The sequence below is a fragment of the Urocitellus parryii genome, chromosome 13 (assembly GCF_045843805.1).
Source record: "Urocitellus parryii isolate mUroPar1 chromosome 13, mUroPar1.hap1, whole genome shotgun sequence".
Taxonomy (NCBI): Eukaryota; Metazoa; Chordata; class Mammalia; order Rodentia; family Sciuridae; genus Urocitellus; species Urocitellus parryii.
In genome coordinates this window covers 60,513,023-60,538,989 of record NC_135543.1, presented here as the reverse complement: position 1 = coordinate 60,538,989, position 25,967 = coordinate 60,513,023, and the positions used below count along the sequence as shown (strand labels likewise).

The 25,967-nt window shown below is 53.5% G+C and overlaps 1 protein-coding gene across 4 annotated transcripts in view; it reads right to left on the bottom strand.

Annotated features, from left to right (window-relative positions):
* Positions 1-5,975: 5,975 nt before the first annotated feature.
* Positions 5,976-25,967, bottom strand: part of Piezo2 (piezo type mechanosensitive ion channel component 2) — a 339,893-nt gene continuing 319,901 nt past the window's right edge. For all 4 annotated transcript variants that reach the window (XM_077792280.1, XM_077792282.1, XM_077792281.1 and 1 more), the window contains 11 exons: positions 25,586-25,733; positions 25,283-25,497; positions 20,188-20,346; positions 19,798-19,945; positions 15,157-15,345; positions 14,786-14,878; positions 12,917-13,089; positions 11,432-11,560; positions 9,936-10,015; positions 7,182-7,365; positions 5,976-6,537 (listed from right to left, as the gene is read on the bottom strand). In XM_077792280.1, the coding sequence (XP_077648406.1) occupies positions 6,285-6,537; positions 7,182-7,365; positions 9,936-10,015; positions 11,432-11,560; positions 12,917-13,089; positions 14,786-14,878; positions 15,157-15,345; positions 19,798-19,945; positions 20,188-20,346; positions 25,283-25,497; positions 25,586-25,733 (1,771 nt within the window). In that variant the 3' untranslated portion in view covers positions 5,976-6,284. The remainder of the gene's footprint in view (positions 6,538-7,181; positions 7,366-9,935; positions 10,016-11,431; positions 11,561-12,916; positions 13,090-14,785; positions 14,879-15,156; positions 15,346-19,797; positions 19,946-20,187; positions 20,347-25,282; positions 25,498-25,585; positions 25,734-25,967) is intronic.

Here is a 25,967-nt window from a genome sequence, read left to right as displayed (position 1 = left end):
GTCACCGCTCTCTTCTTGGCCACTCCAGAAATCCCAGTCTGATAGGAACGCGCCATCTCACCAGTGTTTCCATTTGCATTTCCCCTTTGCCAGCGTCTTCAATTAAATATTGGCCAAAGATCTCACAAGCACTTTAGTTCATAAACCAGGTGCCGTGGTGCGTTTGTAGCCAAGGAAGTGAGGAATCCCCCCCGCCCCACCGCCGGGCCTTCCAACAACAGCTCGGAGCCCACCCCTCACAGTGTTAGGGAAGGTTTGGGGGCCAGCTGTCAGGAGCCCTGACGCAGCACAGTCCTGGGAGAGCCTGGCCTGTCTGCCACCCCCTCTGGCCTCCCTGGGCCACCCCAGACCTCTGTGCTTCCACGGATTCCCTGACTGCAGACTGGCATTCTCAAGAGGGACCTAAAGCACATCAGACACCCACCCAGTCTTGTGGAAGCTGAGCATGGAAGGGCCGAGCTTTGGTGGACTTGTGCCTCTCTCCGTGACCAAATCTCCATTTTCTTCCATGTGCAGCACCTTCTGAAGGGCACAAGTGTCCGGCCTGCTGGTCCTAAGTCCCTCTCACAGGTCATCCAGCTGTTCTCTCTCTGGATGACCTGGGCAGACCATGCTCTGACCCTGAGTGCCCCATCTCCTGCCCTGGGAGAGGGCCTATCCTTGCCATGACGGCCACGACCCCCTTGGGCTGCCAGACATCCAGTGGGGACTGTGCTTAGCCCCTCCTGCCTCCCTCCGTCTGGAGAGTAGGAAGGGGCAGGATGCTGGGGCAGCCTTGGCCTGGCCTCACGGGTTGGCTGGTGCTGGAACTTCCAGCTGGTCTCTGATGGAAACGGTCCACAGGCTCCAGGTGGACTCAGGCCGGGGTGCCAAGGGACCTGGGGCCTCCATCCGTTGCAGTGAGCTGCAGGTCATGCTGTGGTGTAGTGCCAGCCATCGTGGAGGCCAGGAGTGACTGCTCGGGTACCTCCACTTCACTGGGGGAACAACGCCTGTTTTGTATTTCAATTACCACATCCACCGTGACCCTTGAGCTCTCTGACTTGGGAAAACCCCAAAGGAGCCATCTAATCCCTGGAGAGGTCCCAAAGGGCTTGACCTATGGAGCTGGGGGTTTGTCCTTTCACAGGACCAATGCTAGTACCTAACGAGCAGCACGTTGTGGTTGTAGACTGCAGACTGGACGGAAGCTGCAGGAGCTTTAAGGGTGGGCGGGGGAAAGGCTTCGAAATCAAACAGTCCAAGTGGGAAGGTTTGGGGGGCCCAGAAGAGGCAGGTCCAGAGTCCCTGATGGGACCATCCAGGTCCCAGCTCAAGCTGGCCACGTGGTCACATTGTCCTCTCCCTGGAGTGCAGGGCTCTAACTCCAAAGAGCAGAACTCATTCATTTCACTTTATAGCTTTTATTTGGAGTAACAGATCCCTGTAGAAATCACACACGTATCGTTCAGGTACCTGCATCTCTCAAGGAAATCAGACTCCCAACTTGACCAACTCCCTCTGGTTGCAAACCTGAAGTCGACATGCAAATACAAATGCAAAAGGAGGTGTGGTGTACGGGGATAGACAGGGACGAGGCGAGCTCTTGGCAGTGTGTCTTGTTCATAAGAGAGTTACCTGTGTGCTAGTCAGATTTCACTGCTGTGACCAAACGCCTGACACAACGAGGAGGAGGAAAAGGTTGTTTGGCTCAGTTTCAGAGGTTCGTCCATGGTCAGCCAACTCCATTGCTCTGACCTGCAGTGAGGCAGAACATGGTGGTGGAAGGGTGTGGCTAAGGAACACAGTTCACCTCATGGTAGCCGGGACACAGAGACAGAGACAGAGAGTCTGGGAGGAGACAGTGGCACTGGCAGTCCTGGCAAGCACCACGGATCAGGGGCACTCAGGGTGAGGGAACAGCCTGCCCACATCATACAAAGAGAGGCCAGCTGTGGACAGAGAGAGGGACAGGGGTGGGGCAGAGGGGAGGAGAGGAGAACCAGGGATAAGATGGAGTCCCCAAAGGCACACACACAGTGAGCTACTTCCTCTAGCCCTGCCCTACCTGCCTGTGGTCTCTACCACCTTCTAGTCCATTCAGATTGTTAATCCAGCAAATGGATTAATCTATCAAGTGAATCATGAGGTCAGAGACCTCATAATTCAATCATTTCTAAAAATCCTGCCTCTGGACACTCTTTCACTGAGGACCAAGCCTCCGACACGTGAGCTCTTGGGGACATCCTAGATCCAAAGTGTAACTTGGGAAACATCTTCGTCAGGGTTTCAGGTACCCCCTGGTGTGGGCGTGAGGTGGCTGGACTTGGGGGTGTGGTTCTGTGGTGTGTGGTCCTGAGGCTGGGCACGGGGCTGTGACTGTTGGCTCTGCTGCATGGGGCATCGTGCCAAACCACCAGTCCCCCTGAAGGGCAGATGGGAGGAGCGCCCGCCCCTGGGATTTTCTCTGAGCAGTGACCCCTGAGGATTCCACAGACAGCGCCTCGCAGGGCCTGTTCCCACGCCAGCTTCCACAGTGGCATCTTCGAGAGTGCAGTAACAGAAGCTGGGACCTAAGGGCTCCCGTCACAGGTTTTCCTGGCCATTCCACCAGAGTCGGGAACAGAGATACTACCGTTCTAGAAGGTAATGGACCCCTTTACTCCTTACCTTTCGGCTACTCCAGGCTGGTGGCCAGCCATCTCAGTGACCTGGCAAAGCGCCCCTTCTGGCATAATTCACAGCCAAGTGGTCCAAGCCACAGAGGGACCCTGGGCTTGGCTTCTCCAGTGGGTGGAACACGTGGTGGGGGGTGGTCCTTCCTTTGGCAGCTGGCGCTCCGCAGCCCTGGTCCTGGCAGTGCAGGTAAGGAGGGCAGGCTGGGGGCAGAGGGGCAGCTCTCATCTTGATTGCATCAGAAAAGCCTTTGGAATCCCAAGCCAACTCTGACTGCAGGGGGACCTTTTCTATATTCTATTCTACGTGTAAGCATTTGTCTGTGCACGTGAGCTGATTGGTGGATCGTCACTCTTGTGAGATTATAAGTAGGGACAACCAGGCCACTCAGCACAAAAGCCAGATTCTGGGGTGAGGTGTGAAATCCTGAACTTCTGCAGAGGATCTTTCCTACCCTGAGGTGTGCCTGGGTTGGCACTGCCCACCTGAGGTCCCTCCCTTCATGCACATTCAGAATACGCTGAGCCTCTGCAGCCACCAGACTCTCTGACCTCAGAGCCCAGCCACAGTGGGCTGCCTCGTCCAGGGTTAAGTCCCCCTGGGCAGGGGATGGCTGGGAGTGAATTGCTGATGTGGGATCTGGATGCCCACAGCATAGTTTGGGACTGCAGAAGGGCAGCACCACTGCCAGGCTCCTGCCACTGAGCACTGTACAGCTACTACATCTCCCTGTCTTGGTCCTGTGGCTGGAGGAGGCAGATCTGATTATAGAATGAAATCATAAAACGTCTCGATGGAGAGCCAAACGTGGGAAGGCTAACCTCCCCTCCCAGCGGCAGCCTCTCTTCCGGAGCCTAACTAACCATGGACCCGATCTATCGGGTTGTAGATCCTTTCTCTAGGAGTCTCTCTCTTGAAATGTGAACACCCTGTGACAGGCTTTCAAGGCAGACAGGGGCCTGTAGAGGGTCCTTTCTTCGTATGCTTTGAGAGTGTCTGGGATCTGTAGGAATGTAGCTCATCACTCAATCGCTAGGCCAATCACCAGCTGTCTAAACTGTAACCTCCTAGGCTCGATTCTTAGAAACACAGCTCACACGAGGCAAACCTAAGTCATCCTGAGTTCCCACTGCCTGTGGTGAAGGCCACTTCGCCACGAAGCATTGTCTTTGTTCGGCACCTGTGAACTGCTTCTCCTAAATTCCCTGTGCAAGGTCCTTGGTCCTGTAGGCCAAGAATTCACACCCACCAGCGTTGTGACGGTTAAGAAATGATGTCGAATTTACTGTAAAAGCCCCATGTGACCTCAGCTTGGGGCCAGGACTTCTAGCACTAGCTCAGCTGGGTCTGCGGTGTAGATAACCTGAGTCTCCAACCCTCCAGCGGTGCTTGGTCTCTTGCTGAGCACGAGGGGCTGGAGGAGGGTGAGGGACCCATTGGCTGGGCTTCCCAGTCGGGCTCTGGCTGCTTCTCATCTCTGTGGTGCCCGCCCCAGCGAGCGGCCCTGGAGGGAGGGCTCTCTGCTCAGCAAGGCTGCTCTCAACATTTGCCCTCTGGGCAGGGCACAGCTCACAGGCAGAGGGCTTGAGGCCCCGACTCCTTCTCCAGCAGTGCAAACAGAAAAAGGAAAAGGAAGAGTAACGCAATGCCTCTTACGCACCCGGAGGCTCCTTCTGGAACGAGGGAAATGGTTTCCCCGAGGAATACTTTCATTCAGGCAGTCTTCTCCTGAGAATTTTCTGTGTCTACTGTTTTTTGAATGTGTTACATCTACTTTCCAGAAATTCCTTGTTGACTTTTTTTTTTCCCTTTTGGTAATTGGGGATTTAACTCCGGGGTACTTAATCACTGGGCCACACCCCAGCCCTTGTTTATATTTTTCTTAGAGACAGGGTCTCACTAAGTTGCTTAGGGCCTTGCTACGTTGCTGAGGCTGGCTTTGAACTGGCGATCCTCCTGCCTCAGCCTCCTGAGTTGCTGGGATGACAGGCGTGCGCCACCATATCGGGCCACTTGTTGACTTTCCTAAAAGAAAAAACCCACAAGCAGATACGAGAACCTGATTCCTCCAGTTGTCGGGAAATGAGAATGTAACAGACTTCCACTGAGTGGGTTGCATTTAATATCACAATGATCGAAGCCGTGTACCTCCACTGGGAAGAAGCTGCCGGTACTCATAGCACGACAGAGAGATGTCAATCCTCTAGAAAATGGTGGGCAGCACATGAAATCTGCTATTATTTTAAAGCTTCACATCCAATTTCATAGTTTCCTCTGTGCAAATTATTGCTAGCCCGTGTTCCTGTTTCTTGCACACAGAGCACAGGCATGAAAAACCAAACCAAACTTAGGAGAAGCAGTTTCTTATCTCAGTTTTTTTTTTTAACTCTTTGTATATTCTATTGAAAATAACCACTATTTCATGCAAAAAAAAAAGACAAATAAAAAGTATCTTTAGATGACTTTGCAAGATGTGCTTTATTTTAAGTCAGCCCTGAACCCAAACTACACAGGATCGTGTTTTTGGACATATTCTACCCATTCAATGGTTTTTCTCAGAAACTGTGTTTTAGTATGGAATGCAGACTACACTCAGTCATAGCTTTTCATGCTACATTGTTACTCTGTGGAGAGGATGTATCACCAAGGATAATTTAAGAAAAGGCCATTGTAATTTCCCCAAGCTTAATATACATATTTCTTTCATAATTATGAACTTAAAAAAACCCGTCTCAGATGTAAAAATGTGAATTGGAATATGTAAACTCTTTGATATGCCTGAAAAACAGGAAGGAAAAAGTCACATACTGGAAAACGGCTGCTCGAATTACTGAAATGGGAGAAGCGTGCTGGGGGCGGAGGAACCGTGGTGACCTCAGGCGTGGCGGAGTCAGAAGTCAGGGTGCTGCCCACCCACTGGGCTGGCCTGCTGGGCGGTGGGGCAGGGACCCTCGGGCTCGTGCATGCCACATTGCGGAGGGCTCTGCTGGACTCGGCAGAGCAGGTGCCCGTGGTCTGTTTTGCTGCTTTGTTTCCTGAGACGTCACTGGTGTTCCACGGGAAGATTTCTTTTCAGTCTTCAGTTAGATAAGGCAGTAAGAGTATGGCTAATGGGATCTTTTTGCTTAGAATGGGGCTTACCCTTCCGCGTCCTTGGGGCCCTGCGTTCCCCTCCCTGCCCCCTGGGAACGAGGCTGGGCCTTCTGCCTCCTGTTTCTCCTGCCCAGCTGCTGATGCTTGCCCAGTCCCCTGCAGCCGCTGCCCAGCCACATGAGCCCAAGGGGCACGCAGCACCCTGCAGTGCAGGTACAGCCTGGGCACAGTACAGGCACTGGCCTTTCTCTGAGGGGAGGGACCTGGGAGATTCTTCACATGGTCCATCAGAACGCAAGACGTTGCTGACCACAGCCAAATCGCAGCCCTGACCTCAGAGAGGAGGACTGCAGATGACCTCTTTAGCAGCGCCTCGCTGGCAAGGTGGCCCGGCGGCAGGAGGAAGTCAGCCCCTGGGGCCGCCCGTCAGAAGAGAAGCCACTTCCTGGAACGAGAAACACTTAGCTCTTAGGAGAGTATTGTGCTTTTTTAAAAATCCAAAGGTTCACATTACCCGCAGTCTGGGTCCCACGGTCTCAGTTTGTTTTTTCCCTGGTCCACTTGATCATCGTTTCTGGAGAGCGGTACAGGAATATTAATTTGGCATAGAGATCTTCTTCTAGTTCCAGTTCCCCTGTCTCTCGGACTAAAAAAATATCCGTACACAACTTCAAGATTCGATCCACATTCGGAAGCTCTTCAAACATGATGGAGTGGGAGATCCCACTGAAGAACTCCCGGACAAATTTCCCAATCACGAGGACGACCGAGGCATACAGTCCCATGATCCTGAAAAAGAAAAGCGACCCCGTGAGGAGCAGCCACGTCAGCAGGCAGCGGGGGTCAGCAGACACGTGACAAGATGGATCTGGTGGAACATGGTAAAGTTGGTAGAAATGGACTTTATGTCCTTTTTTGAAACTAGCTCCTTTCACTTTACCATTTCCATCTCAGAGATCCTGTTTGTTTAAGGTCCAGGTGGGAAATGATCTCCTGTGAGGCTCATTGGGAAATGGCACACATTTTGCTATCTTGCAGGGGATGAGCCTTGGGATTTAACCATGAGAAAATAACAAGATGGCTCAAATCTGTTTAAAACTGGGATGTCTTACCAAAAGCTGGAGGCAACCAAAGCAGAAAAGTGGGAACCCCATGCACGATCCCAAACTCAAATGCTAAACAGCATCATAGTGTGCCACAACAGGAAGGTACGGAGAAAGGGTGCCACATGCCACAGCCACGGGAGTCACACCAGGCACTCTGATCTCTGGGCCTCAGGTTCCCTCCATTTTAAATGAAGGGCCAGCATGTCCATCTTCTAATACAGCAGCCCTGCAGCTGGGAGTTCTCAGAAGAGAACAGGCGTGGTGCCCTGGACCCCATGGGCTAGGAGTTAGGCTCTTCTGATGGCTCCTTGGGAAAGGGACCCTTACCCGTAGCCGGCCAGGAAGCCCAGGCTGGGGGGACTGACTTTGTCATTGAAGACCACCAACTCCAGAGCTTGTGACTCCTGATCATAGATTCTATTTCCTGTCAGGTTGAGAACCCACCACTCGCTGTTGGAGTTAGTTGAATTGTCTCTGGACAGAATGATGGTGATGTTCATGAAATTGCTTTCTGGAAAGGAAGGAAAACAAAATAAAGTCAATGTGAGAGTTTTAAGATTTGATGCACTAACAGTTCTCAGATGGCAAAACCGGGGCACTCTGGGCAGCCTGTGACTCCACAATGGGGACCTAGGGACACTTGACAATGTGAGCAGAAAGGAGAAGGTTCTCTTTCTCAGCTAGAGAGGCCAGTCATGGCTCTGTGTGTGGCGGCCCAAGCACAGGGAGATGGGGGACCCACTGCCTAAGCAGGGTGCTGACCACCCCAAATGGCTGAGTGGACACTTAGAAACCTAGATACCAGCTGTGGCTGGAACTGGTGACTCATTCACATCACCAGCATGCACTGACTGCCCCAGGAAGTTAGGGCTGCAAAACTGCATATAGAATTGTTCTTCATCTTATAAGTAAAGACAATGTACAGGCACAATTTACGATCCTGGGGCAACCACCATAGGTCCAGCATTGCTAGGTCTGTCTGCTGGGGAGACTGCTGCTGGTTAGTACGATCTGTGGGGACTTCCTCCAGTAGATGACTTTGGGCTGAGTTTTGCTCAGTAAGACCTCACTGGGTCGAGAGAGGTGGGGAGAAAGGACGAATGGCACCAGCTCTGCAGAGTTCTGAAGCCCTAACACATGGTCAGTGACTGCTTCTGCTGGGCAGAGGGTGGATGCGAAAGAGCAGTAAAAGACAGAGCCGGCAAGAAGCTGGGAGCCACACTGCACAGATCTCCCTAAAAAGATCCCACCGCTGCCCAGCACAATGGCGGTTCCACTGAGGGACAGGGTGGTGAGCTGTGCACTCTGTGAGGGTGGGAACCGCAACTGCATGATTTCACAGAGAGTTTCTAGATCACAGGAGCCCAGGACACATGTGGCAGGCAATGTTGGCTGGCTGGCTGGCTAGGTGGATAGGTGGATGAGCAGATAGATGGATGGATAGATGGGAAAATGGATGGATAGATGGGTGGATGGATGGGTGGATGGAAGAATGGACAGATGGATAGATGGATGGGTGGATGGACAAATGGATGGATGGATGGATGGATGGGAGGATGGCTGCCTGGATAGAAGGCAAATGGAGATGGATGGATGGATAGATGGATAGACAGATGGACAGATGGGTGGATGGATGGATGGTTGGGTGGGTAGATGGGTGAATGGATGGATGGATGGATGAATGAATGGACAGATGGATGAAGGAAGAAGAGTTAGCAATGGCAGGATACTAGAAGAGCCAATGTCCTTATCAAAGAAGATGGTGAACCACTCAGAACACTCAGGAACAGTTCAGAGACAGATACTGGGGAAACAGGTTCCAGGTCTGGGTCTAGTTCTACCACATGCTGGCTGCATGGCTTCTCTGATCCTCTGTTTCCTCACGTGTAACTGGTGATGACGGTAAACCTATGCTAAGTATACCTGTGCTGACCTCACTCACTCACAGGCAGAAAAGCCAGCATCAGGGGGCGGAAAGGTAAATAAGGGGGGGGGCTCAATCATGCAGAAGGGCAGAAAGGGAGGTGGGCCAGGACCTGGGCACAGGAAGGGGCCTGGAAAAACAGAGAGGATACATGTTTCTTGAGCCCAGGGTGGGGGGCAGGGGGCGAGGAGGAGCCTTGTGAAATACAAGGCATACCCCAGGACCTGGAGGAAGCTTTGGGTGCACCCTTGTGGCCTACATCCACCCTGGAAGTCAGTGGGAGGATCTGCTGCAGAGAGACACGCACACACCTGGAGGCAGAGTCCAGCTTCGGGCTATTCCCTGGGCCTCACTGCTGCCTCACCCGGGCCCTCCATGTGGGATTCTAACTGCTCACTTCAGCTTTGCCTTCTGGCTAACTACTAGCAGCATGAGCCTGGCCTCAGCACCCAGCACCCCGCCTGGCGCACAGTGAATGATAAGTGGTGACAGTGAACATGTGCACTGTCCACATCTACCAGGTTGATCTGCTGTAAGTAATTAAATCAAACAAGTCTTCATTATTAAAATGCATGCAGTCATTCACCATTCAGCACCAGGAGACGTCCTGAGAAATCCACTGCAGCTATCATCCAGTGGCCCTAACCAACCTGGACTTGCAGCCTGCCACACACCTGGGCCACGTGCACACTGTCAGAAACATGTCTGCAGTGATTGACATGTCATGTGGTGCATGAAGGTCGCCTAATGACAGGTTACACTGGACCCCAGGCCCTGGAGCGCTCCTGGTGCTCACTAGCCGTGGGTCAGTGGGGGACTCCTTACTGTCCTGATGGGAGGGGCTGACCTACGTAACGGTGTCCCAGGGAGGCTTGTAAAAGATCTGGGCGCTACAGGAAAAGAACGTGCAGGATGGCCAGTAACTCACTAAACTCGGACGTAAGCCAAAGAGGATTTGTATCAGCGACAAGGGAAAGGAAGGGTGTGGCTTCTAGGTGCACAAATGATTCCCTGGCCAGCCAGAGTGGACAAGGTTCTGTGGTTCTTACCACACAGGGAAAGACTGCTGGAAAGTAGCTTCATGAAGGCTCAACAGGCAACTGTTAAAGCTCAATAAGAGTCAAATGCAAAGTTCTGGAGCCACCTCTCATTCTTACCAGACAAAAGCTGCTTTATAGGTTTTGAGTTCGAATCACTGGGTGCTTTCACGTAGTATGGGTAGATCCTTTCTATGGTCCTGGGCATCAAGAAAAGGAAAAAAGGTACAACTGAGTTTTAGCTGCTGCACCCTCCTGTAGTTAATTGGCACATAGAATTGATTTTTGCTGTTTTTGACCTTGTGTCGACAAACGACAATGAAGTCTTTATGCACTCATATTATGCATCGGCATCAGGATTTATGGGTTTCCATCGTCCCTGGAGCTGAGAGCATCCACCAGGTCCCCTGGATGCTCCTGGGAACTCAGAGCCCAAGACACTTGGAGGCTGGAAAGCGGCTGCCGGCACTTTCCCAGGTCTGCGGCTCCATTCTGAAGCCAGGAGCTCTCCTTCCTGCCATCGTCTTCCAAAGCTTTCCTACGATCTTGACCTTGAGTGCTCCTCTGATTTTGAATTTTAGGATGAGTGAGGGGCGAGGAGACAGTGGTGACTAGTCCCCTCTGCTGCGCCTGCCTCTCTGGGGCTGTGACCCAGGGCATGCAGAGTCCCAGGTCCCACGGGAGATGATGGGAGAGGGCCTGGAAACCTCAGGGGCCCTCAGTGCAGTGGCTGAGGAAGGGAGTCTTCGGGGACACTGCCAAGGCCTGCGTTCTGCTGGCCCTTACGCTCGTGGGCAGACACCTGGGGTAGTTCAGGCTGCAGACCAAGCTCTTCTCCCTGCCCATTCTCTCTCAGCAGGTGCCTGGCTGAAACGGAGTTCTCGCGTGGGGGGAGCAGCTTCATTGACCCCTGGCCTTCTCCGCCCCACCTCCCACCCCATCCAGGTAGGCAGGTGAGGTCAGTGCTCCCTGGGCCTGGTGAGCAGAGAGGGAGGGACAGAGACGCTCAGCCACTTGGAGGTGGCTCCCTGACGGGGAATCTGGAGGCTGTGTGGACACACAGTGGGCACCCTAGAGCGGGCGGCCACGGAGGCCTGGTCAGCTCAGTGCAGTCCTGGACCCGCCCCCACGTGGGGCTCCCAAAGACAGTATCCCTGGAGGTGATGGCAGGACCATGGGCTCATGTCATGTCTGGACAGGTGGACCCCAGGGAGCCTGCTGGAGCTCCCACACCCCCAGATGCCCCAGAACCAGCACAAGGCCCAGTAGCTGAGGAAGAGACCCACCCATGGTGATGCTTGGGCCTGGCAGACAGACACTGCGGCTCTGTGGAAGGCTAGCAGGGCAGGGACAGCACTGGCCATGGGCAGGCAGTATCTCTGGAGCCTGCTCCACAAGGCCCTCACATGAGTGCTCACGACCCCAGGGCACGTGGAAAGAACCCAGGGCTGGGATTCAGGCCCTTTAAACTGTCAAAATGGGGCCTCCAAAGAGAAACTGCCTGGTACTCCCAGAGCAGAGAGCCGCCGTCCCGTGTGCATGAGCTTGTTGCAGGATGTTCTGTGTGGCCACCTGCCCTGGGTAGAGCTCTCCACCCACAGGGCAGAGACACTTACACTGGGGTTTTTGAGCTCTCTGGGTCGTTGCTAGCGATCATGTTGGCTATGTTCTTCCGTGTGCTATTCTGAAGAGGAAAAGAGAGCTTATCTGTTGCTATTTCTGCTTTTGCCCCCAGACTCATGTTTCTGTGGAAGAAGAAGAAAAAGAAAGCCCAGTGCCCATGATTATTCAGAAGTCTGGAGGAGAGACCTAAACACACACTTGATTCTCAGGTTTAGGTGGCTCATCAAGCTTTTGCTAGGTCCCCATCTGTCACCCCAACCCCTCTGTCCACCTCACCTCTGTCCAGCTTGTAGACAGCCCAGTTCATGAGACCTGGGACAGGCACAGAGTCACAGGAAGGAGGCACAGACACTGTCTAGAGAGGGACCCTCCTGATACACAGGTCTGAGTCTCAAGAGATGTCCTGCGTGTTAGTTAGACCCACGTTTTACAAAACTCTTCAGTCAGAAGTTTATTTGTAAATTTTCTTTGGTACAAGGAATCGAACCCAGAAAAATTTAACCACTGAGCCACACCTCTAGCCCTTTTTTAAATTTAGAGTCAGGGCCTTGCTAAGTTGCTAAGGCTGGCTTTGAACTTGTGATCCTCTTGCCTCCCAAGCCGCTGGGAGGGCAGGCATGAGCCACTGTGCCCAGCCAGAAGTTTATTTTTAAATTTTTTTTTGTTGTTATTTTTCATAGCTCTTCAAAGACCAGCAATTAAAGTTTTGGTAGTTACTACAGAATCGGAGGTGAGAAATCGGGGACACTTTAAAGGAGAAAGTAAGACTAAAGAAGGAGTGCTGTAAATCCTGCACAGCCACCTTCTTTCCTGCAAAGTCACTTTGGATTCTAGAAGGCCCTCTGCTTTGTCTGTCAGCATTGTGGTGTCACGGACCCAAATAAACCTGTGACTGTCCTGCATGGGTCTGACTCCAGTCTGCGCTGGACATACCCCGCTAGGCAGCCTGTGGCCTGCTCCAGGGTCTCCAAATCTGCATCCCCAAAGCACCAGATGCCCAACCAGCATGAAAGTCGTGGCTTGTGTGCATGGTGCAAGGGCAGGAGCGGCTGCAGAGGCTGGCCGCCCGCATGCTCCATCTTGGAGACAAGACCTGCCAGGATCTGCCCAGTGCTAGGGGAAACAGGGTTGCCCGCGCTGCCAGGGGCTGTGGCTTCTCCACTGCTAAGACCAAGGGTGGCTCTGTGGCCATCTAACAGTTCACTGGGTGCCCCTCGGTGCTGCCTCAGCTTGGAGGCCATCACTCTCTTTCCTGCTCCCTCCTCCTGCCTCTGGCTCACAGAACTCACTGACAGTCTGTCTTGGCAAACTGACGTCAGGGAGAGAACAAGCAAAACCAAAGGGAAGCACAGGCATTCTTGAATGGTCAGTGGCACAGAAGGACACAGAGCCAGGCGCCCGTCCACCTCTAGCTCCTCTCCTGCCCAGCCCACCCGAGTCCAGACAGAAGGGAGGATGCATGGAAACACAGTAACTACCTCTGGATACTCCATGAAAACACAACAGAGAAGCTACTACTGAGATCCTTGAGTTCGCTTATCATTTTCTGCTTACTGGGAGGGCTGATGGTCCACAAAGAATTTGAGTTTCCTTCCAGTTCTGCTACTGTTATGTCTTCTTTTTCATAATTTTCCAGAAATTGCATAGCACCCTGTACACCACAAAGGCACAAGCACAAAGAGGTCACGTGCACCATGCTGTGTGAGAAACCAGTCTCTCTTCCTTCTAGCTGGCCTCGCCGAAGGGACCCTGCCTGGGAAAGGGACATTCACAAAAGCCCAGGCCAGGGAGTCCTGATGCTCTGTGTCTGCTGACCTCAGGGGTAGGTGGCTCCCAGGCACGTGGCCCAGGCCCAGGGTGGTGTCCCGAACCACAACACAGCTCTGGGATCTTCCCAATTAAACAGTAAATGAAAACCAGATAATTCAGCGTTTCTCTCCACTAAGAAAGAAATTCCTCAATGACGGGGGAGTGCTCCTCTCATGAGGGATAAGATCTCCCCAGGACATCCTGGCCTTGACCTGAGAGCTGCTTGTTGCTTAAGATCATCTTTTTTGGTACTGGGAATTGAACCAGTACCAAAGGCTTGGGGCGTTTAACCAACACCCCAGCCCTTTATTCCTGTGTTTTATTTAGGAAAGATCATGCTGAGTTGCTGAGGCTGGCTTTGAACTTGGGATCCTCCTGCCTCAGCCTCCTGAGCAGTTGGGATCACAGGTGTGTGCCACCACGCCTCGCTCAAGGTCATTTTTGATAGTGTGCTTGACTGGTGACCATTCTGAACAAGAATAAAGCATCTGTTGACCTAACCACTTTCTTAATTAAACACACGATCTGTAAAACCAAGCACGATGATGGGAATCATGTTGTTGGTATTATTAACAGTGAGGAATACAGAGAAAAGAATGACATCAGTCACAGCTCTGTCCTTAGAACGTGGTCATTGTTTTATGTGGTAGGGGATATATTTCTTATCCTTTTTTGGTTTAGAAAAATAAGAGTCTATATCTTATTTTCATTTATGTTTAAACTTGAGAAATCATCATGCCTTTTATAGTCTCTGTGATGATTATTATTTTGTGTTTTTTTTTTGGGGGGGGGTACTGCAGATTTGACCACTGAGCCACCTCCCCAGTCCTATTTTGTATTTTATTTAGAGACAGGGTCTCACTGAGTTGCTTAGCACCCTGCTGTTGCTGAGGCTGGCTTTGAACTTACAATCCTCCTGCCTCAGCCTCCCAGGCCGCTGGGATTACAGAGATTATTGTTTTATTACAAAGGAAATTGGCTGAAAAATATTAAGACTCGGAAACATATGAATAAAGTAAGAGTGGGAGTCCCCTCTTGCAGCATGGCCACTGGAGTGGACCCAGGTTCACTTAGTACATCTGCCGTTAACTTCCTCCATGAGCCTCTGCATACACAGCTCTCAAATTGCTTCCAGTTTTGATTAACACAGATGATGCATTCTTAAGCAAGCACCTATGTAAACTCCCCGTGCTCTGAATTACTTTCTTAGGAGAGATTCCCAGGGTAGACCTACTGGTCAAAAGATCAATATACCACACAATTTAAAATGTCAATTTTCTTAAAAAATGAATCAATTTCTGTGGAGCTTGAATTAAAATGTTCTGAATTCAACTTATGTTTATGACCACTCATGTCCAATAGCCTAGACACAACTCCTTGGCTTCTCAAAGTAGCCAGTGGCCAGGAATCAGCTGTTTATGACGGGGAACCCTGGAAAAGCCGTCCTCTCCCCCACTGTGGGCGGTGGCCAGGTGCTCTGTCGCAGGGCAGCCCAGGACGAGGGCCTTGGCAGAACCCGCACATGCACATTTACTTACGGTGTCCCTAGAGAAAGTTCTCATAAATTTATTAAACTTTGTCTGGTCCATGACCTTCAGCTGGCTCTGTTGGGCGCTCATGGTAAAGATGGGCTGGAAAACAAAGATGAGAGTTTGCAGTCCTGCCCAGCCCTGCCTGCGTCCTGGGCACAGACTCAGCCATGACGGCCCCAGGGACTGGCTGCAGGGAGCACTTCGCCACCTGATTATTCCCGTGCTCACAACCCCAGCAGAGCTATCCTTTCAGACTGCTGCTCCTTATTTTGTATATGTCACAGGGCTGGGGACATTTGGACTGACAAAACGTCACTAGACATCCCCTCTATGTCCTCCTGAAAGATGGCTCCAGTGGTGGGTGAGACCCAGGTTACCTGATACCCGCCCAGGGTAATTGTGACCGACACATCCAGGGGCTGATTGATGACCCCAGCGACAGATTTGATCAGAGACATGAAGAGCAGAGGGAACCACACGATGCAGATGAGCAGGACGATGATCATGCCGCCCATGCCGTACTTGACCACCTTCTTCTTCTTCTGGCCCCGGGGCTGCGGGTATCTCTGCAACACAAGAGTTCAGAGGTTGGGCAGATGGCCTGGACCAGGGTGGGAGCTGGGGACTGTGGAGTCAGCCCTGGTTCTTCTCTGCTTGCTGGGGTGGGAACCTTGCAGAGATCACGGCGCCTTGTTACTCAGGTCGATTGAGATTCCCACGTAGATCAACTAATTCTTTTTTTCTCTTTGGATGTTTTTTATCTATGGCCTGTGTTGCACACAGTGATGGGATCTGACGTTTCAGATTGGTTCAGGCACATGACGTAACAAGATTATTTGGCCAATACACCTAACTCTTTTGTTGCAAATGTTAAATCAACATGCAGATACGGAGGTAAAAGTCGTGATGGAAAAGAACCTGCCCTGAGCTCTCTACCTGCTCCCACGTTGGGGCCACTCAGGGCCAACCATGACCCTTCAAAGGCAGCCACATGATGAATCTAGGGACCAGTAGGTCACAAATCCAGTCCCCAGTAGGAGCTCCTAAGAGGTGGGACCTTTGGAGTGACCTGGGCGCTGCCTCCCTGTGTGGACTCACCCACTTGGGAGTGAGGGCTGTCTTAGGGTTAGCTTCCCTAAGAGCCCTTCCATCTGGGTCTCTGGCGCATTCCCTGACTCTGGCCTCATGATGCCCTGCTCATCCTTGGGACTCTGCCAGCAAGAAGGCCATCACCAGATGTAGCCCTCAAACCCGGTCCAGAATCCTGAGCCCCACACCGCTTCCCTTTACAACCACCCAGTCGGTGGTACTGTGTTATTAGCCACAGAAAACAGACCAAGACAGGTGACACACGACATGGGGTCACCTCACCCTTCACCTGGCCAAGGGACTTACCCAGGGCTCACATTCCCTTGGGAGGAATCCGTCACTCCCACAGGTCAAGGGAAGAGGATCCCCTCCCATGGGGAGCACTGTGCTCTAGGCTGCAATCCGGAGGGGCTGGGCGCCCGCACAGGACCCTGCTGCAGTGCTGGGTGCTCGGTGACCCTGGGGAAGCAAGCTCCTGGACTCCTGAGAGCAGGAGGGGGTGCAGGACCACCACTCAGCACACATGAGGGAGTGTCCTAAAGGATCCTGTGCCAGGGCAGCCGTGGGAGCTCAGAGGGCGGCAGTGGGCAGTGATTCTGCCGACCATAGTTTCCTGTTTCTTTCCTCTTTCTAACTTACAATTTTGAAAGCAAAGCTAGAAGTTAATATGTGAAAGTTGAAAGTTGGAAACATATTACACATATGTGGCACAGGTATGTGCACGTAACAAGCAGATTTCTCAGGGAGGCAAGTTAGGATAAGCAACTACCCGTCCCAGTCCATCAGAGCTCTGTCCTCCTGTCCTGAAGAGTTTTGTGAGTTAAAGGAGATTTAGCTTTTGTTTGCCAGGGACAGTTTAGGTCTCTCCTGCCTGAGTGGGACCATGTCATCTCTGCTGAAGGCCAATGTTCCCAGACCCCACCCTGCTCCTGCCCCTCCGCCTGCTGGCCCCTCCCGCTGTTCCTGCATGGCCAGGGCAGAGACTCTCCGATCTGTGTTGGGTCCTGTGGCTGCTTTCCACAGGGATGGCCCTCCCTGTCCAGCTCTTGACCGTGTTTCCACCTCTCCTGTTTCATTACATTTCTGACTGGCCTCCTGCAGAGTCTTGGGAGGTACCGGGTGGGACTCACTAGGCAAACTGAGCAGGGCATGGCCGCCTTGCGCGTGCTCAGGCCAGCTTTTGGCCTTCAGGAAGCTGCTCTTGCTTCGGGGTGTGTTGTGCTAATCTCATCACAGAGCTCATGTAAAACTAAGGGGCAATCGACTCAGTGTGGTGAGGACTGAGTGGGCCTTGTGGTCTAGACTGGGGGGGCAGTTAGGGAAGACCCCTGAGAAAGAGGGGTCCAATCTGGCACCTGTAGCTTGAGAGGGGGGAGGGCTGCAGACAGCCAGGGAGCAGGCCAAGGCCTCATCTGGGAACCCAGAGAGAAGCGCCAACCCCAGGCCCCTGGGCCAGTGGAGGACGGGAGACAAGCCCAGGCAAGAGCAGAAAGAAACAGGCGCAGACACTCCCTGGCACCTGCCACCCCAGGCCCCTGCAGGAGCTCACACCTGTGGCGATGCCTTCCCTTCCCCAGGTCCCACCATGACGCCCTGGAGGAGCTCCACCTTGGTCACAGAGTGTCATACACCAGTCTGTGGCCTGGGCTGCATGTGCTGCCTCTGTGGACCGTCAAAGCCTGACTGTGGGGCTGGCCTGGCCTGGCCTGGCCTCCCGGCATCACCATGCCCAGCAGAGGTCCAGGCACACAGCATTTAGCTAGCAATTCACTTTTTGGTTGATGACACCAAAAAGAAAAAAAAAATACATTTCAGTCGTCCTGTGTGCAGGCCCTTGGCCTTGGCTGGTCCTATCAGTTGACCATACCCTGGACCCTAGGTTGCCTTCGAGCCTGTGTGGCAGCAGGATGCCATGGCAGTGAGGGTGGGGACATCCAAGCCTGGCCCAGCAGGCTCTGCACCTCCCACACTGCCCTGGACAGGAGCCAGCGTGAGGGCCATGGGCTCTCCGGGGGTGTAGCCAACCTGGGAAGTTGTGTTTGAGAAACCCGTACCCGTGCAGGACAGATTCTGTGGTCCTTGTTCCCTGGACAGCACAGCATAGCTCTGGTGAGCACTGAGGGTGGGCTAGGTGCTGTGTGTGACCTGGAGATGACTTGGGCGCACAGGGAGAGGCCTGTAGGCTACATGCAAATCCTGAGCCACTGCAGATGAAGAGCTGGACACATGGAGCTCGGATCCCAGATCCTGGAACCAGTCCCTGCAGACACCACCCAGGGACCTCTGTACCTTCAGAGACGAAGGCCCTGTGTCGAGAGCCAGACCCTGACTCCAAGCACGTGTGTGAGACCACTACATGACCTCCAGCCCCCGCTGAATGACCCCAGGCAGATGTCCAGTTGAGCCCAGCCAAAATGCTGAGCTGCAGAAGGACAACGGTTGCCGCGTCTGAACCACCAAGAGCTGAGGGAGTTGGTTGGCAGTGAGGACACTGACCCTCCATCTGCTGAATGACCACCCAGAGCTGAAGTCCTACAGCTCAGACGTGAAATGACCCTGAGGGGCTTCGACTCCAGCATGGTGCTCAGGGAGGTGTTGAGATGGCTGAGAGACAGGACCTGTGGGGAGACGCAGGTCCTGGGCTGTGTCCTGAAGGGTCCGTGGGGCCCAGGTCTCTTCTCTTTCACTTTCCAGACACCTCGAGGAGCAGGCCTCCTCTGCCACATGCTCCTGCCATGATAAACTGTGCTGCCAAAGGCCCAAAGCAACCGACAGGGCAGTGGTCATGGACTGACACCTCCCAAACTGTGAGTCGAGACGAACCTTTCCCATGTGTAAGGATTCAACTCAGGCACTGGGTTACAGCGATGGAAACCTGATGGATACACAAAGATCTGCTTTCCTCTCTTATTTTCCCATTTGGGAACCATGTAATTCTCCTCCTCTCATGTCATGGTTCTAGACCCCAAGTCACCTGGAATTGACCCTCAACATCCTTCTGGCACGACTTGGATGTGGTGCGTCCCCACAGAGCCTTGTGGTGAGGCTCGGTCTCCAGCCTAACAGCACCGAGAGCTAGTGGGGAGTTTATGAGGACCTGGGCACACCAGGGGCCCGCCCTCTCCAGGGGTCAATGTTTTTCTTATGGGAATGGGTTAGTTATTATTGGGGTCCAACCCATCTTTCCTTTCTTCCACACATGCCTGCCTGCCTTTCTGATTTTCTGCCATGAACAGAGCAGTGTGAAGCTCTCACCAAAAGCCAAGCAGATGCCAGCACCCTCCTGTCCTTCAGAACTATGAACCAAAGCCAACCTCTTTCCTTTATAAAATTACCCAGTCTCAGCTGTTGTGTTTCGGCATTAGGAAACAGACCAAGGCACTTTGTCATCTCAATTCTTGGGTGTTTCCATTGCTATCATGCAAGCACTTCTTTTTCATTTCCTGAACTTTTGAAAAATTCAACAAATAATAGTAATTTTATCTATACTTAAAACTTTAATACTCAACTTAGCAGAATAAGCCAATATCTGCACTTCTAATATTCAACCTTTTCCCTTTGCAGAAAGAAGTTAAATTGTCCTTCCCTCCAAAGAGTGGATGGAAGGTGGGCGTGAGCCCCCGCCGTGTGCCCCACCCTTCCCTGCGTGTGCTCCCTCAGGAGTGACTGGTCCTACAGCTGTCCAGTGCCTCTTCTGTTAAAAACAGACCTGCAAAGTCCTGTGGCCATCGAGGACATCTGGGTGCTATCCCTGACAAGTGGCCCACCCGACTGCGGTGGCGGGGACCAGGTGAGCAGGCCCACCTCCCTTGGTTCACCACACCCCCCAGGCCCCAGCTGGTCTCTTAGGCCACCCCTCTGAGGGACAAGGACAGCCAGGCCACCTCTCTGAGGGACGAGGACAGCCATGGTGCCCACATGGCCCTCACCTTCTCCGACTCTCGCCAGCACTTGAGGATGAAGATATGGGCGTAGATGTCCTCCACGCAGATCCAGCTGGACAGGCTCAGCGTGGTGTCTGTCCACACCCAGTCCATCACTGCCCTCAGCTCGGTCAGGAAGGGGACGAGGCGGAACCTGCCAGAAGCTCCTGTTAGAGACCACGTGGGGCCGGCGTCCCCCAGTCCGAGTGCTCATGCAGAAGCTCCTGAGCCTACAACTCTCCTGGGACCCTTGGGAGAGACCGAGGTGGAGTGTAGTCCTCCCCGTGCGGCAGGCCGAGGGCCAGTCGGCACTCCACCCCCGGCCCAGCTGGGACGCTCAGGGTCTTTGCACTGCAGCCCTGGCCCCCCAACGACCAGACGACCTGGTGCTCTCACCCCTGGAACAGGAACAGGTTGACGTAGTTGTAGCTCTTGGTGAGGAAGTTCCCCAGCACGCGTGTTGGGTAGCCGCAGCGGATCTGGTAGGCGGACAGCCCGAAGTAAACGCACTTCACGAAGTACCACAGCTGGGCCACCAGGTTCTGGCTGAACTTCCTGGAACGTGAACACGGGGAAGGTGAAGGGAGGAAATAATTTTCTGATACAAAAGACACTTGTTCAGAATGAAAACACAAATCAAAAACCAAGAATCTAGCTGGGCGCCCTACCTCTTGCCTATAATTCTAACCGCTCAGGAGGCTGAGGCAGGAGGATGGCAAGTTCCAAGTCAACCTCAGCAACCAAGGGAGGTCCTAAGCAATGTAGCGAGACACTGTCTCAAAATAAAACATAAAAAGGGCCGGGGATGTGGCTCAGTGGTTCAATGAACCCCGGAGTTCAATCCCTGGTAACAAATAAACAAACAAGGACCTGATTTCTCTGTCAGCTAAAGGCAGCTTTAAGCAACTCTTCATACACAGCAGAGTACTTCAAAGGCAAAAGGTGGGGTAAGGAAACCTAATAGCTTAAAAGGTTTCCAGGGAAGGACCCTCCCACCCGCATTACTCAGTTGATAGGTCACAATTAAACTAAATCACTACCAAGTGAGTCTGCATGTGTGCAGCCCTGGGTTCAAGCCCCTGCCTCCCAAACAGTAAGCCAATAGGGAGGAGGGTGATGACGACGGTGAAGATAGAAAGGCAAACAGCAAACTCATCTGCACCTGCTGGTGAGAGAGCCCTGACCAGCTGCTGATTCTCTTTGAGTCTAATTTCTTCACGTTTAACGAGAAAAATATGCCTGACTTTCCTCTTTGGAAGGAAGGTGGTGGTGAGATTCAAAGGGCTCCTGTCGGGTCCCGTCTTGGTTTCCATGCACATGCGTGATCCTCCCACGCCACACGCCAAAAGAAACTTAGAGTGTAAACTCAGACTTCGAAGAGCTTCTTTCTTCTGACAGCTTTGTTAGGATATAAGTGGCACAGATGGAAGGATGGGGCTCACTATGCATGGACATCTGCACAGTCACATGAGGCCCCTCTGGGGCAGCAGAGGGTTTCCGCGGCACCCAGTGCCCTCACCTCTGAAGCCTTCCGGGGCCTTCTGTGTGCCTTCTTCTCTCCTTTCTTCACCCACACTCGGCCACCCCTGCTCTGTGCCCTCTCCCTGCAGGTGGGCTGGAATTCTCTGAACGTGGTGTCCAGGAACACATGGCAACGTCCCTTCTGCCCGGCCTCTTCCCTCAGCAGGATCACTCTGAGATCCCGCCAGGCTGTCAGGCTGTGTCCTCCCACTCTGCACGCCAGGTGGCTTTCCCTCCCACTGCCCACTGGGCCTCTGGCCTCCTCCCTGATGTTGGTGATCTTGGAAGCTGCTGTGGACACTGGCGTGCGAGTCTGTGTGGACCTAGGTCTGCACTCCACATGGGGGACTGCCAGGTCACAGTGTGGGTGGGTAGGGGACCTCAGAGAGCTCTGAGCCATCTGCAGAGTGGCTGGGTATGCCCATCCTCCCCCAGGTATCTGCTCAGTGGCAACGTGTGGAGGAGGAAAAACGCATTTTGGATGTTGAAACCTAATACTGGTGGAGTGCAAAATGTCCAGAAACGGTATTAGCGACGGGTGGCAGTGAAGACAGAGGCTCACAGGTCCTGGGACACCCTATGTTAAATATCAGAAACTGAAGACAGACAGGCAGTTCTACCAGAAGTGACCACAGGGTGAGGCTCCACGGTAGCATTCCAGCAGGCCTTGCAAGGTGCCTGGGACCCGTGGCGTAGTGTCCCCTGGGACGTGGGCCAGCCTTCCTTCTCTGCTGCTGCCCTGGACATGACAGCTCCCAAGGAGTGTGAAACTGAATGCGATGTGTTCGGTCGTAGGTAACCCTGGAGATCTGATTCATGTAGTCATCAAGCCACGGAAGAAGTAGGTGTGTCTTTCTTACACTCCCCAATAGAGGGTCAATTGTTTTATCTTTTTATTAAATTAATTTTTAAAAAGTTTTGAGATAGTCTCAGTTGCTTAGGTTTCATTAAGTTGCTGAGGCCGGCCTTGAACTTGCAATCCTCCTACCTCAGCCTTTGGAGCCACTGGGATCATAGGCATGTGCCACCACGCCCACGCCCATCAGTTGGTTTATTTTATCTTTTTAAATTTCCCAAGTGTAGTGAACCAAGACTTTCAGAAAATGTAACAAGCAAAAACTTGAGACAGACAGAGAAAATAAGATCTCATTCTTAAATCTGATTCAATAGAGAACAATGTACTCTGTCCAAGGACTTGCCCTCTGAGTTTCTAACTCTTCCTCTCAATGCCTGGATGTATTTCCTCACATGTCACTGCCTGGCTCTTCCACAGATGGTGGTCACCTACAGACACACCAGAGCCCCTGCAGGACCTTCGCCAGAGGCTGGGAGCGGAGAGATGGAGGGCAATGCTTGGCCACAAGTTGTCGAGATATAACCAGAAGGGACAGATGACAAAGCCTGCAGGTGCAGAGGGAGGTCAGTTCCCAGACCTGAGGCAAGGAGGGGCCCCGGAGACACAGTGCTGCTGCTCCATCAGTCACAGGGAGGAGAGGAAGGGCCAGCGGCACAGAGCAGGGGCGGGAGGAAGACAGCGCAGGGGCATCCTGCACACAGTTAAGGGGACAGGATTTAGGAGGCCGATGATCCACTTTCCATGACCAAGTGTGGTTTAACATCTGTTCGATGATACAGGAGTAGTTGCTTTATGGGTCTACATCACCCCTGTATTTTGGGGGTATTCCAGCTGTATCTGGTTGGAAAGGGTGGCTTCTCGTGCTCTCTTCAAAGCCTGGTGGAGCGAGTGGCAGATAGAACCATGGTCCCCAGAGGCCTGTGCATCCTGATGCCTGTGCCTGTGTTATCCTGCCCAGCCAGGAGGACCACGCCGAGGAGACGAAGACACCGTGCTGGAGCAGCCAAGGGGGAAGCCACATTAAGCCGCGTCCCTGGAGAGGAAGTGGCAGGGAGGTGGCAGGAGCCAGTCTCTGGTCATGGTCTGCTTTTAGGGTTGTGGGATAATTGTACCTTCTCAAGATGCAGAATGCAGAGAGGCTGGGTGGCTCCAAACACTCTGGGAAGGGAGGACAGGGCATCCTATGGGGCAGGGGGCCATGGTGGACAATGCACAGCCACAGCCCCAGAGGCTGGGGTGGGGCCTGGGGTCTCCGGGAGCTGAAGGGCAACAGGAGGAACTCCACCTGTGGGATCTGTAGAGGAAGGAGGCTGAGTGAGCTACTGAGCCTCTTTCTTCTGCAGAACTAAGAGTTCCTGGAGGCTTGGAAGACCCTGCCTGTGTGATGGTTTTAAACACCAGCAGATCGTCAAAGCTCATCATGGGCCACCTTGGGTGTTGGATGTGGCTTACTTCTCTGACCTCAGAGTCAGAGGTGACCATGTGTTTGTAGAGAAAAATCTACTCATTTCAAAGACAAGCAGTTGGAGTCACAGCCTTGTCACAACGGTTCTCCTCGCTGCACAAAGTCGACTGCCAGCTTCAATTTGCATCATGCTCATGACCAAGCTGCGTGGCCCCCGCTCCATGGGGTACACTGGAGATGTCAGGGCTACAAGGTGTCTTCTGGGTAATGATGCTCTGTTTGTGCAGTTCTACCTGAGGCTCAGGAAGAGCTGTCCTCGTTCCTTTGAAAACACTTGCCCAGCCACCATTCACTGTTACAAAGCAGCAGATCTCACGGCACTGAGCACCACAGGCCAGAGCCTGTGGTCTTCCACCTTGCAGCCACCAAGTCCCCCTGCTGGAGCAACGTGGGGACCTCAGCAGCAGCTGCACAGGTTAACTGGAAGCCACAGGGGTGAAGCCATTTCCCGTTGCTTCTATTCCCACTTCCAAAAGCATCATTAGCCAGCCCGGGTGACACACTGAGGACCCTGAGATGCAGTCACAGTGGTACTGTCCCCTGAGGCCTGCTCCACGGTGCCCTATGGCTGACGCTGCAAGCCTTCTGGGAGAGCATTCCTTAGAGGCTGGCCATGCCCCTGGGGTGGACGTGGCTCCTTGGGCCCCAGGCGCGGGAGCACCTGCTGGCTTTCATCTGTGAGGCCAGGGTGCTCCTGGGAAGAGCAGCCTGTTACGTGGACCCTTCCCGTGGCGCTCTGTGGGCTGAGCCCTCCAGGACCTGGCAGCTGACATTCTGCTTGGAGCAGTCTGCGTAGCTCTCCTGGATGGCCCGAGTCCCTCCTTGGCTCGTGCATTGAGTGCCACTTTTGTCACAAGTACTGACCCTGGTGGAAGGTGGCAGGGACGCCTAGACTGCAGTCTGAGAGCAGGACAGGGTCGAGGCAGAGGGAAGAAGGGCGCAGCAGAACTGAGGTGTGGGGCCCAGCACAGTGGGCTGAAGGCCAGTGTAGGGACGGGCAGTGGCTACCTCAGGCATCTCCGAAGCCCCTTCCCTTTGCACCAGGCTGCTTGGCACCTCCCTCGCCCGACTCCCACCTCATTCTAACCCACGGCAGTAGCTGGGCTAGGCAGCAGGGTCTTGGGGCAGTGCCCCTCCCACTTCCCACCCAGTGCCAAGACTCTGCCTCAGAGTTTCCATGCCTCAGGCTATTTCACTCTCCACTGTGGGGTGGGCAGGCACCATCGGCCTCCCAGGGGCCAGCGTGCTCTTCAACCAGCTCAACAGCCTCCACTCCTTCCCTCACGCCTCTGAGGACCACATCTCCTGCCCTCTGGCCTCCTGAGGAGTGCTCCGAGACCACGCTCCAGTTCCCCTTGGCTTCAGGGTGCACAGCCAAACCAGCACAAGGACCCCACCCGCCCGATGGCTGAGGCCGACACTTACTCTGAGCAACCTGCTTCTGTGGATGTGGATAAAGTACAGTCAAAATACTGTGGAGCTTTCCATTCCCACTGGGGGCTTGCACCACAATTAACAGACTCCAAACTATGACTTTCACACCCCTGGTGCTACCCTGCCCTCCTCTGCCTGTAGCTGGTGGGCCAGCGCCTGGGCCGTGGCGACCTTGTCGCGGAGGATGGGCCACACGGCCAGCTTCCAAATCTCACCTCTCGGTCACGACAGGGAGGATGAAGAACATCCAGAAGTGAATTCCAAACACAAGAATGACCTGGAAAACGACCTTGCCCAGCACCGTCTTCCGGAGGTAGAGGGCTCGGTCCACCACCATCGTTCCAAACTGAATGAGGACCATCACCAAAAACGGCCCGGGGACCTGGTCTTCCGAGAGCGAAGAGGTGATGTCCGCAGCAGCCGAGTGTTTCTGGGGAAAGACGACAGGTGGCATTTCACGGGATGGAAAGTCACAGCTCACAGTTGGTGGCACACAGAATCCTTTGCCCCCAACCTACCCCAAAGGCCCAGAAGCCGAAGACGATGATGATGAAGTCCACAGTGTCGGCCAGGAACATGAGCACATACACGTCGGTCACTGCGCTGTAGTCCGGGTGGATGAGGTCGTAGAAGAACTGCCGGATGGGCACATAGATCTGCAGCGTCCTGCACAACAGAGACCCCACCCCGCTGTTCCAGGAGGCCCGGAAGGGACAGGGAGCAGAGACCACGATCATCCCGCTCCTCTGCGCTCCCTCTTCTAGCTGATCCCCTTTGCTGCCTGGGCTGGTGGCATCCTGCCCACACAAGAGCAGTGAGCTCTCTGCCAGGCGTGGGCAGCTCTCTCTGCGTGGCCCACGACCTTCTCCTGTTTGGAGCATGTGAGAGGCATGAAGCCCA